The 11,399-nt window shown below is 42.2% G+C and overlaps 1 protein-coding gene across 3 annotated transcripts; it reads right to left on the reverse strand.

The window, feature by feature from the left end:
• Positions 1-612: 612 nt before the first annotated feature.
• Positions 613-10,904, reverse strand: LOC117493509. Of its 3 annotated transcripts, none has more exons than XM_034144100.1 (5): positions 10,373-10,904; positions 8,918-8,986; positions 5,102-5,275; positions 3,933-4,225; positions 613-3,147 (listed from the first exon to the last, which is right to left on the reverse strand). In XM_034144100.1, the coding sequence occupies exons 1-5, from the start codon at positions 10,566-10,568 to the stop codon at positions 2,890-2,892; spliced, it is 990 nt and encodes a 329-aa protein (XP_033999991.1). In that variant the 5' UTR covers positions 10,569-10,904; the 3' UTR covers positions 613-2,889. The 3 variants fall into 3 exon arrangements, with proteins under 3 accessions (XP_033999991.1, XP_033999990.1, XP_033999992.1); XM_034144099.1 differs by having other exon boundaries at positions 8,813-8,986; XM_034144101.1 differs by lacking the exon at positions 5,102-5,275 and having other exon boundaries at positions 8,813-8,986; positions 10,373-10,903.
• Positions 10,905-11,399: the final 495 nt, after the last annotated feature.

Raw genomic sequence — 11,399 nt, forward strand, 5'->3', positions numbered from 1 at the left:
TACCTAGCCATTATTTTGCGGTTATTTTGGTGAAAGTAACTCAAAAGTAATATAAAAGTAGTGTAACTCATTACATTTCAGAGACAGTAATATTGTAATATAACTTATTACTTAAAAAAGACAGTAATAAGTCATATGTAATGTATTACATTTTGGAAGTAACTTGCCCAACACTGGCCATTGTTTACAAACCCAAATCTGATAAAATGGTCCTATACGTATTCCCGTCTATTTCCGCTTTTCCTGGCGCGAGGTAATGGGTTCAACCGCTTTAACTGACTTTAGTGACCCAGTCCGATTAACAGTCACATTGCACAAAATAATCATAAAAACCCTGAATAATTCAAACGTGTTGCTAAAATAAGTGACCAGACATTTATTTTACTTAGTTTGCTTTAAATGAAGAAGCTTTGGTTTCAGAAAGACAAACAAACTTCATTAATCAGCCTGAATTATTTTGAATAAAGTTCATCCATTGTCAAACGCTTTATGGTATAGACATCTAAAAAGCAGAGTTAAAGTTCATACTTACCCTGATCCTCTTGCTCAGCACCAGGCCTGATGTCAAGGCTGTTTTACACTTTCTGAATATAAAGAGACTGATTCTGAAAATATAGTTCTTATTAAAGTTTATTTTATTTCGATCGGTCCACTCTCCAGTTGCCTGTCCTGCCACTGCAGAGCAAAAATGAATGTGATGATGCAAAGGAAATGTAATAAAGGCCGGATACTGGCAGAACAATTAAAGTTTTCCATATGTACAAAGGTCTGCAAAATGCTCCCCTAAAAAAGAATTGCCAACATTAAAACGCAATAGTATATATATATAAGTACATTGCATTCATGGTAAAACATTAAACCGTTCTTTTGTGTTACTAAAATGAAAAGTCACATGCTTTGAACAACATGTATATGCTACTAAACCATGCTAATAAAAAAACAACAGGGAAACCATTTCAGTTTCATCTTATCAAACTGCTTAGTGTGAAAACTTTAACTACCCAAAATTGATTCAATAGGAGATCCTCACTGGGTTCAACACATAGTGTAGATTTTCTCTCCTTCTCTTACTTTTACAGTGAAGAACATTAGGATGGGAAATCTTCTTGGCCAGTATTGAAATAAATAATTGTTTCGCAGACCAAAAATGGACTCCATGTACTTATGGGGGCGTGAGTATTGACAGTAAGGATAAAACTTTGAACCTAACTTGAAAAAACATTGGCAGTCATTTGTGCATTTCTGTGCCAAGAGCAAATGTTGACAAAAGTTTCGCCTTTTCTCAAGAGATAACAATTACTATTTATTGTACTTTAATCCACTGAGACAAAATCATATTAACCAAAGGTTGAAGGAGAATGTTTGAAATGTATTGTATTATACTGTAAGACATGTAACAATAGCCACCCATGTCACTTATGCTTAAAGGTTCATTTAGGTATTTTTTAACCTTGACATCTTCCCCATGTTTTTGTGTTCAAGTGACTAGTGGGGAAACTATTTTTGATAAAGTGCCAGCATTGAGTGAGAGCTGCAAAATGGGCTGCATTGGGGGGCTTTTCTACAATGTCAATGCACGTCCAAAGCGTTGTTTTGCCACTGGTCTGTTTGTTATTGTGTCATTTGACTTGTTGCCTGAAGACAACAGTGAAAACCTAAGGGAGAGTTGATATAGAAATGCCTTTATTGTGAAAATTGATTGTGTGGGAGTATTAAAAGTGTAGCCCACTTTTGTCGAAAACATTTTTTACGTCACATTTAACGATGTGTCACAAAAATGATAGAAGATTATTGTGCGAGATTTGGTTAATTGGAATAACAGATAGACCTAATGAGGTGAAAGGTCAAGTAAAACATTTAATGTATTTGTGGGATATTTTCTGTAAGGAAGTCAGACACTTATAATACAAATCTGAGCCTGTAAATCAAGCATTTTGCCAATTTCCTAACAATGACGGTGTGGAATGACTGCGAGCGACTCCATTGCAGTATGTTTTGCAGCTGCAGTGCTTTCACTCATTACTGGACCCATTTCGAAAAGTGTCCCCATTTTGTTTCAACCCAGGCTGAAAAACACCAACTCATCCCTTAACGTAGAAAAGTGATCAGCTCGTACAAATGTTTTGAGCGGTCCACGATGCCAAGGGTAGCCCTTCCACGTAGTCAGGCAGAACCGATCTTCCCATAAAAACACAACGTCATCGCAGAGCCGTTTACCGCGTTTCATGTGAATGCAGCTTTAGCGTGGATTACAGAGGGACTGATTTCCAGGTTTCCGGCCTCCATCACTTCCGATCAGCCAGTCTCTGCAGGAGGGCGATGACTGTGTCCTGCTTGGAGGAGAGCAGCTCCAGGGCGGTGGCTATCCTGCCGAGGGACCCTGCCATCCGGACCTCCCTCCTCTCGCGCCTCTTCTCCCTGGCTTCCACTCGGCGTCCAGCCACTCGATCCAGGTAGGACTGTTCCTCCTGTCGCTGCAGGATCTCCTGCGACAAAGTGGCGCTGCTCGGCTCCTCGTTTCCTTTCTGGCTCTGTCCTTCGCTCGCGGACATGGTTGTTGCGTGGGAAATCGAAGGAGTGAGAGAGGAAGAAGTAGCGGGGAAAGAGGAGGAAAGGCTGAGGAGATTCTGGGTGTTGCAGAGCGGCGCATTGCTAAGACGAAAGGGTACGACGCCTGATGAGAACGACGGAGCTTTACGGCCTACGTAGCGCGATGTGTTGTGGTCCGTGTTGCTTGTGGAGCTAAGAAGGGAAGGGGAAGGAGAAGCTGTCTCTGTAAAACAAGGAGAGGAGATAAACGATGGGGATGGCACAATGGTGGCTGGGTGAATGCTGGTTGTAACAATGTCACTGATGATCAGGGGTTTGAGCTCGGGAGCATTCGGTGGGCTAACGGTGGTCATTGAGGGCATGGCAGCAGCAGTACTGATGAGTTGACCGCTGATGGCTCCCTGACCCACTGAGTCCACACCACCGCTCGAAGCAAAGTCCCCATTGGGCTGGATGATGGTGGGGGGGGGCGGCCTCAGGTTTCGCAGCGATCTTGGCCAAAGGACCAGGCAGCGTGGAAACCGCGTTCCCGCTTTTGTTTCGTTTGTTGTTGATGACCTGAGTGCCAACGGTGTCGCAGAGAGTGGCGTCCATCAACTAGAGTGAAAGAAGATCAACACAAAGAGATGGAAAAAGGAATTAAACAAGCGATTAAACACCTTTGTTTCAGGTTTTTTGGTGAATGTATAGAACATACTTCAATCTCTTACAATGAGTAAGCTCTACGGCTCTTACTACGGCAATATGTACACTGTGTCAACATGCAGAGAAATCTAAAGCTTGAAGGCCTGCTGCGCCGGATTTTGAGGGTTAAGCTATGATTGGACAATGGCTGTTGTTGGAGACCTGGCAAACAGCCAATAACATTATTCCATAATGCAGACCCAGCGTCCAGGGCGGGCCCTGGGTGGCCACGACACCCATTATTTTTACCTCTGAAATCAAATGCCCTCATACAGATTAAGGTCACCCGCTGGGTCGGTTTTAATTTGAAATACAGTATGCCTGGTAAAGCTCAAAGTAAAAATTCAGCTATGAGAGCTTTAAACAGGGTGTGTATATATCGGGTATAAAGGCAGAGCATGAGAGATCATCCAAGTGACTTCGACAAAGGGAACGGAGATCTGAAAGTATATAATAGTCCCCTAATGGGACTTTTATTTAGATGAATTATAACCTTCCTTATAAAACTGTTGAAAAAAACACCTGCTTGCATAGCACTCACTATCGATAAACATGGTTCATGGTATAGATCAGACATGATCCAGTTGCATTTCTAGAGCAAGCTGCCGATCTAAACTAGCATCAAAGTTATTCATAGAAATTGAAACAGTGTTCGGGAAAAAACCCAAAAAGCACAGCAGGGCTTCTTGAAGACTTACATCGAAGAACTCCCAGGACGTTTTGGCGTGTCCCGTCTCCTGGCTGCGGTCTTTGACCCTCTTGTACGTGACGATGAGGTTGTTCCACTTGCGGCGGATCTTTTCGACAGGAAGCAGGTGGCCCTTGGAGGCCATTTCCTCCTGGACACTCTGGAAGAGCTGTGAGCGCTCCCGGGTCTCGTAGAGGCCCCAGCGCCGGCCCACCGCCTCGATCAGACACAGCACGGCTTTGGAGGAGAAATCAGAGCCGGAGAGAAGCGTCTTCTCTGAGGGGGAAGGAGGCATCGCTGACGCTGGGGGAGAGGAAACAAGTGGGATTTAGATATGAAAGAGATAAAAGCCCTGGAGACGTACTTTTTGAATCAGTTTCTTAATATAGAATGTATAAAATTCAGCAAAAGTGATAACATTTTTCATTGAATTAACATGAGATATTTTGTGTATTTGCTGTGCACTTCTTGATGGTGTAAGGTAGGCAGGGCATGGATGGAAAAAGTGATGTCATATTCTCCAATGAGGATTAGCAATATTAATTTTTTTTTAATTACATTTAAAAAAGGGCAACATTTGAGTAAGAATCTACATATGGTACTTAGGAGTTACCTTTTATTACTAAAATATAAATAAATATTACTTTAAGATGATTTTAAACTTTTCTGTTGCCAAAACCTAATGTTAAGGAGACATTTTAAAAGATTTGAACCCCTGTTTTGAAGGTCTTTAACATAAAATACAGTTGAAATATTTACATTTTGTTATTTACTTTAAATGATTCTTTCATTCCTAAAAGATTTGTTAACAAAACTAAAGTCATGTAAGAGTTTAACATTTCTTACACCAAATGTATCGTCTCGTTCATGTGTGTGCATGCTGATTAGACTTGGAGAGTTTTTTCATTTTGATCAAAAATCATAATTGTAAAGGTGTGATCAGTGGCGATCCTAGAGTCTGTGGGGGCCCTAGGCAAACATTCACTGGGGGCCCCTCGAACCAGCTTTTCATCACCACGCACAGCCGACAGCACCCCCCGGAGCGGAGCAAGGCAACAAAACTTAAGCATTTTACGGCACGCTATGCATGGGGCCGCCCTGAGGGGGTTTCCCGACATGTCGTTGCAGTAAATTAAAGGGTGTTTCATGTTGTCGTTGCTGTGGACCTTCTTAATCTACCTTCTTTGGGGGCCCCCTTCTGGTCCGGGGCCGCAAGCAGTTGCCTGCCTTGCCTGATCGCAAGGTGGGCCCCTGGGTGTGATCCTCTCACACTGATGCTCTCCCCTGGAGCTATCTTCAGATACGTCTTTCCGTCCCCCGATGTGGTGAAGAAGCGGTCTGTACTCACCGGGTCTAAAAGGAAAACAGATAAGAAGCACATTGTTATCATCATGATAAAAGATTTAAAAAGGATTGTAGATTTCTACTAGATTGACCAAAAGTTGACATTAGATTTAGCATGATTTGTATATTAAACATAAAAGTTCATACAACTAAGCGATAGACTGTGAAGTTTCATAGTGCCATCTATTAGTTTTCCTCATGAAATTTTACAAATTAACTTTCTCTCATACACTGAGGCAAAATGACTGAGACTTGATTTTATTTATTTTACCTACATTTTAGGATCAATAAAGTATATATTATTTTATCTTAATACAACACTATATATATTGTAATATACACATGTTTACATATGTATTAACTGCCGTACAATGTATATTTAATCTTATTGTTTTCTGTCATGGATCCCCCAGAATGTTAACAAAACTAAAGTCATGTAAGAGTTTAACATTTCTTGCACCAAATGTATCGTCTCTGTCACTACCCGATCGGTCCACCTGCCCGATCTGTACTGCGCATGTGCGAGATGGTCCGCCATATTGGACAACTACATACGGCAACTCTAATAGGACACTTGACACAGTGGCTTTTGGCAAAGCAGAAAAAGAACTGACAGAGATGAGTTATTGTTATTACAACGTGACTTCACTATTATTTAACAACTCTTTTTATTGGGTTCTTTTATTTGGGGTTAAGTACATTGTCAGAATAAGTGAGAAATGGATTTAACTTCTGTTAGACAGCTATATGCCATACATTTTTGCATACATTCAGAGTCAATATTTATTCAGTATGATAGCTGTCTAACAGAAGTTAAATCCATTTCTCACTTATTCTAACAATGTACTTAACCCCAAATAAAAGAACCCAATAAAAAGAGTTGTTAAATAATAGTGAAGTCACGTTGTAATAACAATAACTCATCTCTATCAGTTCTTTTTCTGCTTTGCCAAAAGCCACTGTGTCAAGTGTCCTATTAGAGTTGCCGTATGTAGTTGTCCAATATGGCGGACCATCTCGCACATGCGCAGTACCAATCGGGCAGGTGGACCGATCGGGTAGTGACAGTCTCGTTCATGTGTGTGCATGCTGATTAGACTTGGAGAGTTTTTTCATTTTGATCAACAATCATAATTGTAAAGGTGTGATCAGTGGCGATCCTAGAGTCTGTGGGGGCCCTAGGCAAACATTCACTGGGGGCCCCTCGAACTAGCTTTTCATCACCACGCACAGCCGACAGCACCCCCCGGAGTGAAGCAAGGCAACAAAACTTAAAGTGGACCTATCATGCTATATTTAAATTATATATTGTAGGGCCATACCTATATAAGGTATATTTATACGTTTCTGTTTTCAAAATACCAAACAGATCATGCATTTTAGCCATGCCTCATTTCGCTCTATGTGCTGTTTGCTGTCTACGGGGCTGATTCTGTGAGCTGCAGCTGACCACGCCCCCCTGCAGGAGAGGGGAGCCGTGCTCTGATCAAGTCAAGAGGGGGAGAAAAAAAGATCTCCGTCCTCCGTGTTTTATTATATTATTATAGGCCTATAGAGTCGTTATTCATTTGTTTTAAAGCTCAATAAATAACAAAGAAGACCTTTGACCGGCACTTTTCTAATTTTGTCCGGAAGATTTAAACTTTAACGGACATCTTGACCAGCGAAAGAAACTGAAACTGAAACTCTGCCGCACGGTCCCCTCGTTCCTTGGAAGAGGCGGAGAGGTGGGTGTTTGTCATCTGCTGGTGGACTAACCGGAGAGAATTACAGTGCTTGCCTCGACGGGGAGGGATTGCATTGAATTAAAGCAGCGGGAGCAAACGCTTGCCTCGGGGAGGGAGAAAGAAAGCCACAGCGGAGAATAAACAGAAGGGTAACCATGGTAACTATGGGCGGAAAGTCTTCTTCGCTGCTTTTGTGGCAGACTACAGCGCCACTTACAGGCCTGGCATATGTACTACAGCGTCTCCAGCGCTTTCGAGCGGCAATGGCCGGCCGTGGCCCAACCCCACATTCCCCTGATAGGTGGAGAGTTGGCCCAATAGCCGTAGTGCCACTTCTGTGACGTCAGTGAAGTGTTCAAATCTGGATCAGTTTTTATCAGATCCGTTGCAGCCCCTTTTTTAGAGATTTGGGTATGGAGGAAAATAGAGAGGGTTGTGTTTTCTGACACTTGGTGAGTTCCCTGGAACACCGGGGACACATATTCATGTATAAAAGACGTACAAAAGTGCATTTTGCATGATAGGTACCCTTTAACCTGTTTCACGCCTTCCCCCCGGTACCGGGCGGATAAACGCGTCATTTGCAGGAAACAACGTCTAAGGAATCTTAATATTGAATAAAACTATGAATGTGTTATATCCATGTAACGGGAAGAAACTCAGCTAACTGATCTTTTAAATTTTTTTTTTCAAAAAAAACCCACAATGCTAGCACTCAGCCTCTGAATTAGCCTCGATCGAAAAAACGGGACCGACAAAGGCACATAAACTCACTCAGAACTCCCTTATTACTTATCCTAGATGCACAACCAAACACTATTTTTTGGTGTCCTGGAGACACTGAATCTAACGGTGCCCACCTCAACACTCAGTGATAAACATTCGCGACGCTATCAACGAAAGCGTACATCATCACATGTGGAGCCAAGAAGCTAAACATGTAAATATGGCTTACCTTGGTCAAAAGTGGTCTTCAATGGCATTAAAACGATAAAAAAACGATGCTGCAGTTAATCCATAGGTTCATCCTATGTGTCTGTGCCTTCTTTGAAATTATTTCTGATAATCCATAAGCAATACAACTGCGTTTTAGTTTCCAAACTCCAGAAGGAGACATTCCTCCAGTTTAGTTTCGCTTTCCACACGCGAAGCGGCAACATTTTTTCTTTACAATGTGTGTCTATGTGAGTCTCCTCCTTCGATTCTATTGGCTCTAACGGTCACAAGGGTATGTCAACCAACCAGATCGAGCAAGGGGGGCCAGAGATAGGTCAAATCCACCCAAATGACCCCAGATGGCCCAGTTTTTGGCTAAATCTCTCTAAAAAGGTCAAATTTCACTTGTTTTGCATCAATCTTGATACAGGGTACTTATTATATGTTGTACTTTGGATTCCTAAAGCTTTTAGTCTACTAACCCATCATCCAAGGGTAGTTTTCACTATCTGTAAAAAATAATTTTTGGACGGACACTATAATTTACAGTTTTTTACTATGTAAAATCTGAATTTTCTTTAAAATAAAAAACATTTATATTGATTCTGACACTTCTACATCCAACTCACAGGTTTATCATTACTTTGAGAAAAGATTATTAATTTAACCCTTTTAGAAGGGAAGATATGGTCATTTGTTCTGGGAATGTCATTTTCGAGCCTGAGACCTGAAAAACAGGCTCAGAGTGGAACAGGTTAAGATAAGAAGCAGCATTTTACAGCACGCTATGCATGGGGCAGCCTTGAGGGGGTTTCCCGACATGTCGTTGCAGTAAATTAAAGGGTGTTTCATGTTGTCGTTGCTGTGGACCTTCTTAATCTACCTTCTTTGGGGGCCCCCTTCTGGTCCGTGGCCCCAAGCAGTTGCCTGCCTTGCTTGTTCGCAAGGTGCGCCCCTGGGTGTGATCCTCTCACACTGATGCTCTCACCTGGAGCTATCTTCAGGTACGTCTTTCCGTCCCCCGATGTGGTGAAGAAGCGGTCTGTACTCACCGGGTCTAAAAAACAGATAAGAGGCACATTATTATCATCATGATAACAGATTTAAAAAGGATTGTAGATTTCTACTAGATTCACCAAAAGTTGGTATTAGATTTAGCATGATTTGCATAGTAAACATAAAAGTTCATATAACTAAGGAAGTGATAGACTGGGGAAGTTTATGGCTTTTAAAGGTGGGGTAGGTAATTTTGGAGAAACCAGCTCGAGTGCGCTAGAATTTGAAAATACAGCCGGAAAAAATCTGCCACTTCCTTACAGAGCCCCTCCTCCAACCATACTTGCCAACCTTGAGACCTCAGAAATCGAGCATTTCCAAAACCACCGCGGGGGGGAGGGGGGGTGCTCGCCGGAGCTGTATTAGATTAACACTAACATGCTTATTGTAGTTGTAAGTGCACTGCCTTGCGGCCTGCAGCACCATCCTTGATGGAGCATATGTGGAAAGGAAAGGAAAGAGCAGAGGGTTGAATTGTCGATTCTGGTTCTGTTTGCTGTGACTATCTTCCTCACCCTCTCAGACTTTCAGTTGACGCGCTACCATGGAAACCAAACAATGGTGTAGCTGTATTAAAGTCTGAGTGGAAACAGTCCTGAGTAAATCTGATTTAGTCAGAAATCGGGAGAAATGCGGGAGAAATATGACCCCGGGAGGAAACCAGGAGAGGGCAATGAAATCGGGAGTCTCCCGCGAAAATCGGGAGGGTTGGCATGTATGCCTCCAACACACACGACCAATGAGGGCACGAGATAAGTTTGTGCACAGATGGAAGGCTGACAGGCAGGTAGGCCATCCAGTTATTTTAGCCGGGCTGGCTAAAATAACTGGTCATGCTTTTTACAGTACTACGGCTTCCACAGATGAAATTTGTTTATGGATTTTTTTGTCAAAGCACTTAAGATATTCATTGCTATCGGGATGCATTCCATGGAATATAACAAAAAGTGTGTCTCGAGCCGGTTTCTCAAACTTACCTACCCCACCTTTAAGAATTGTAGGCAACTGAGCAATTTTTTATAAATATATGTCTTGATGTAATTAATCATGTAAGTAATATCCATAGTTTATTTTTTACATGTTTAGGTGGTTTTCAGCATTAATATCTTCATTATTACTATAATTTAAAAAAAATCTATAAAGTATATATTATAAGTATATATTAGCTTATCTTATACACATTTACATATGTATTGTTAGTATAAACTGCCGTACAATGTATATTTAATCTGTCATGAACCCCAATTTCCCCCAAGAATGAATTAAATATTCATATTTGGACACTATCCACCTGTAGTGTCTCCTCTTAATCAGAAACCCCACGTATTGAATTATTGTTTCTAAATTGTGCATTAAAAAGAGAAAGAGAAAGCCCAGCAGCACTCACACAGCAGCCCCGGAGCAGCGGTGTTCTCCCCCGGTTCCTCGGCAGTCTGCTCCCCGCCTCTGCATGCGGAATCCCCGCAAGGCGCAGGCGAGCCTCGGCTGCTCAGAACCAGCGCAGACGTGTTCTCATCCACCGCTTCCGTTTTCACATGCAGGATCACGATGTCCCCGCAGCCGCCTTGCAGATGTCCCTCCATTTCTGACAGAAAACAACAGGAAAAAAAAGACCGAGCGTGTGTGTCGCCTGCGCAGGCGTTACATTTGGGAGAAAGTTTGTAGCTCCGGGATCGAGCTGCGCCTCGGTATGTGCTGCTTACTTCATGATTCCCGCACGTCGGGGAAGTTATTTGGAGGAAAGACCCTCACAAACCCCCGCTGGAGTTTTTTTTTCATGAGGGGTAGAGAAATGGCTGCGCTGTCCTCTCCTGCTGACGCAGAGCGGCTGCGCAGCTCTCCGCACAGATTTGCTGCTGGCAACTGTGACAGTGACGTCACACGCAGGGCATGGAGGCAATAAAGCAGGGGTGTCAAACTCAATTTCATTGCGGGCTACATTAGCATTATGGTTGCACTCAAAGGGCCGGTTGTAACTTTAAGACTATATAAATATACATATATAAATATATAATATATATTAAATAATGTATTATATTACATTATTGGCTCTGCATTGGACTATTATCAGTTCTGGTAATAACCTCATAACCTCTGAAAGCAGAGGTCTAGGGCAAATAATTGAAAGCAAATATTCAACAATTACACCATTGTATATTATATTCTTTGCAAGCTCTTGCGGGCCACATAAAACGAGGTCGTGGGCCGGATTTTGCCTGCGAGCCTTGAGTTTGACACCACTGCAATAAAGCTTCAACAGGACACTTTCATATTTTATGCATGCTTCTTTAGTAATATTCAGCTATTGTTGGCTCTTTACCTGCTGTAACATGTACATATCCCCTCTGTAGGACTAATAAAGGTATTCTGATTCTGATTTTATCTAACAAATGACTTAGGGTAAATATAGAAGG

This window comes from Trematomus bernacchii, unplaced genomic scaffold (assembly GCF_902827165.1).
Source record: "Trematomus bernacchii unplaced genomic scaffold, fTreBer1.1, whole genome shotgun sequence".
Classification (NCBI taxonomy): Eukaryota; Metazoa; Chordata; class Actinopteri; order Perciformes; family Nototheniidae; genus Trematomus; species Trematomus bernacchii.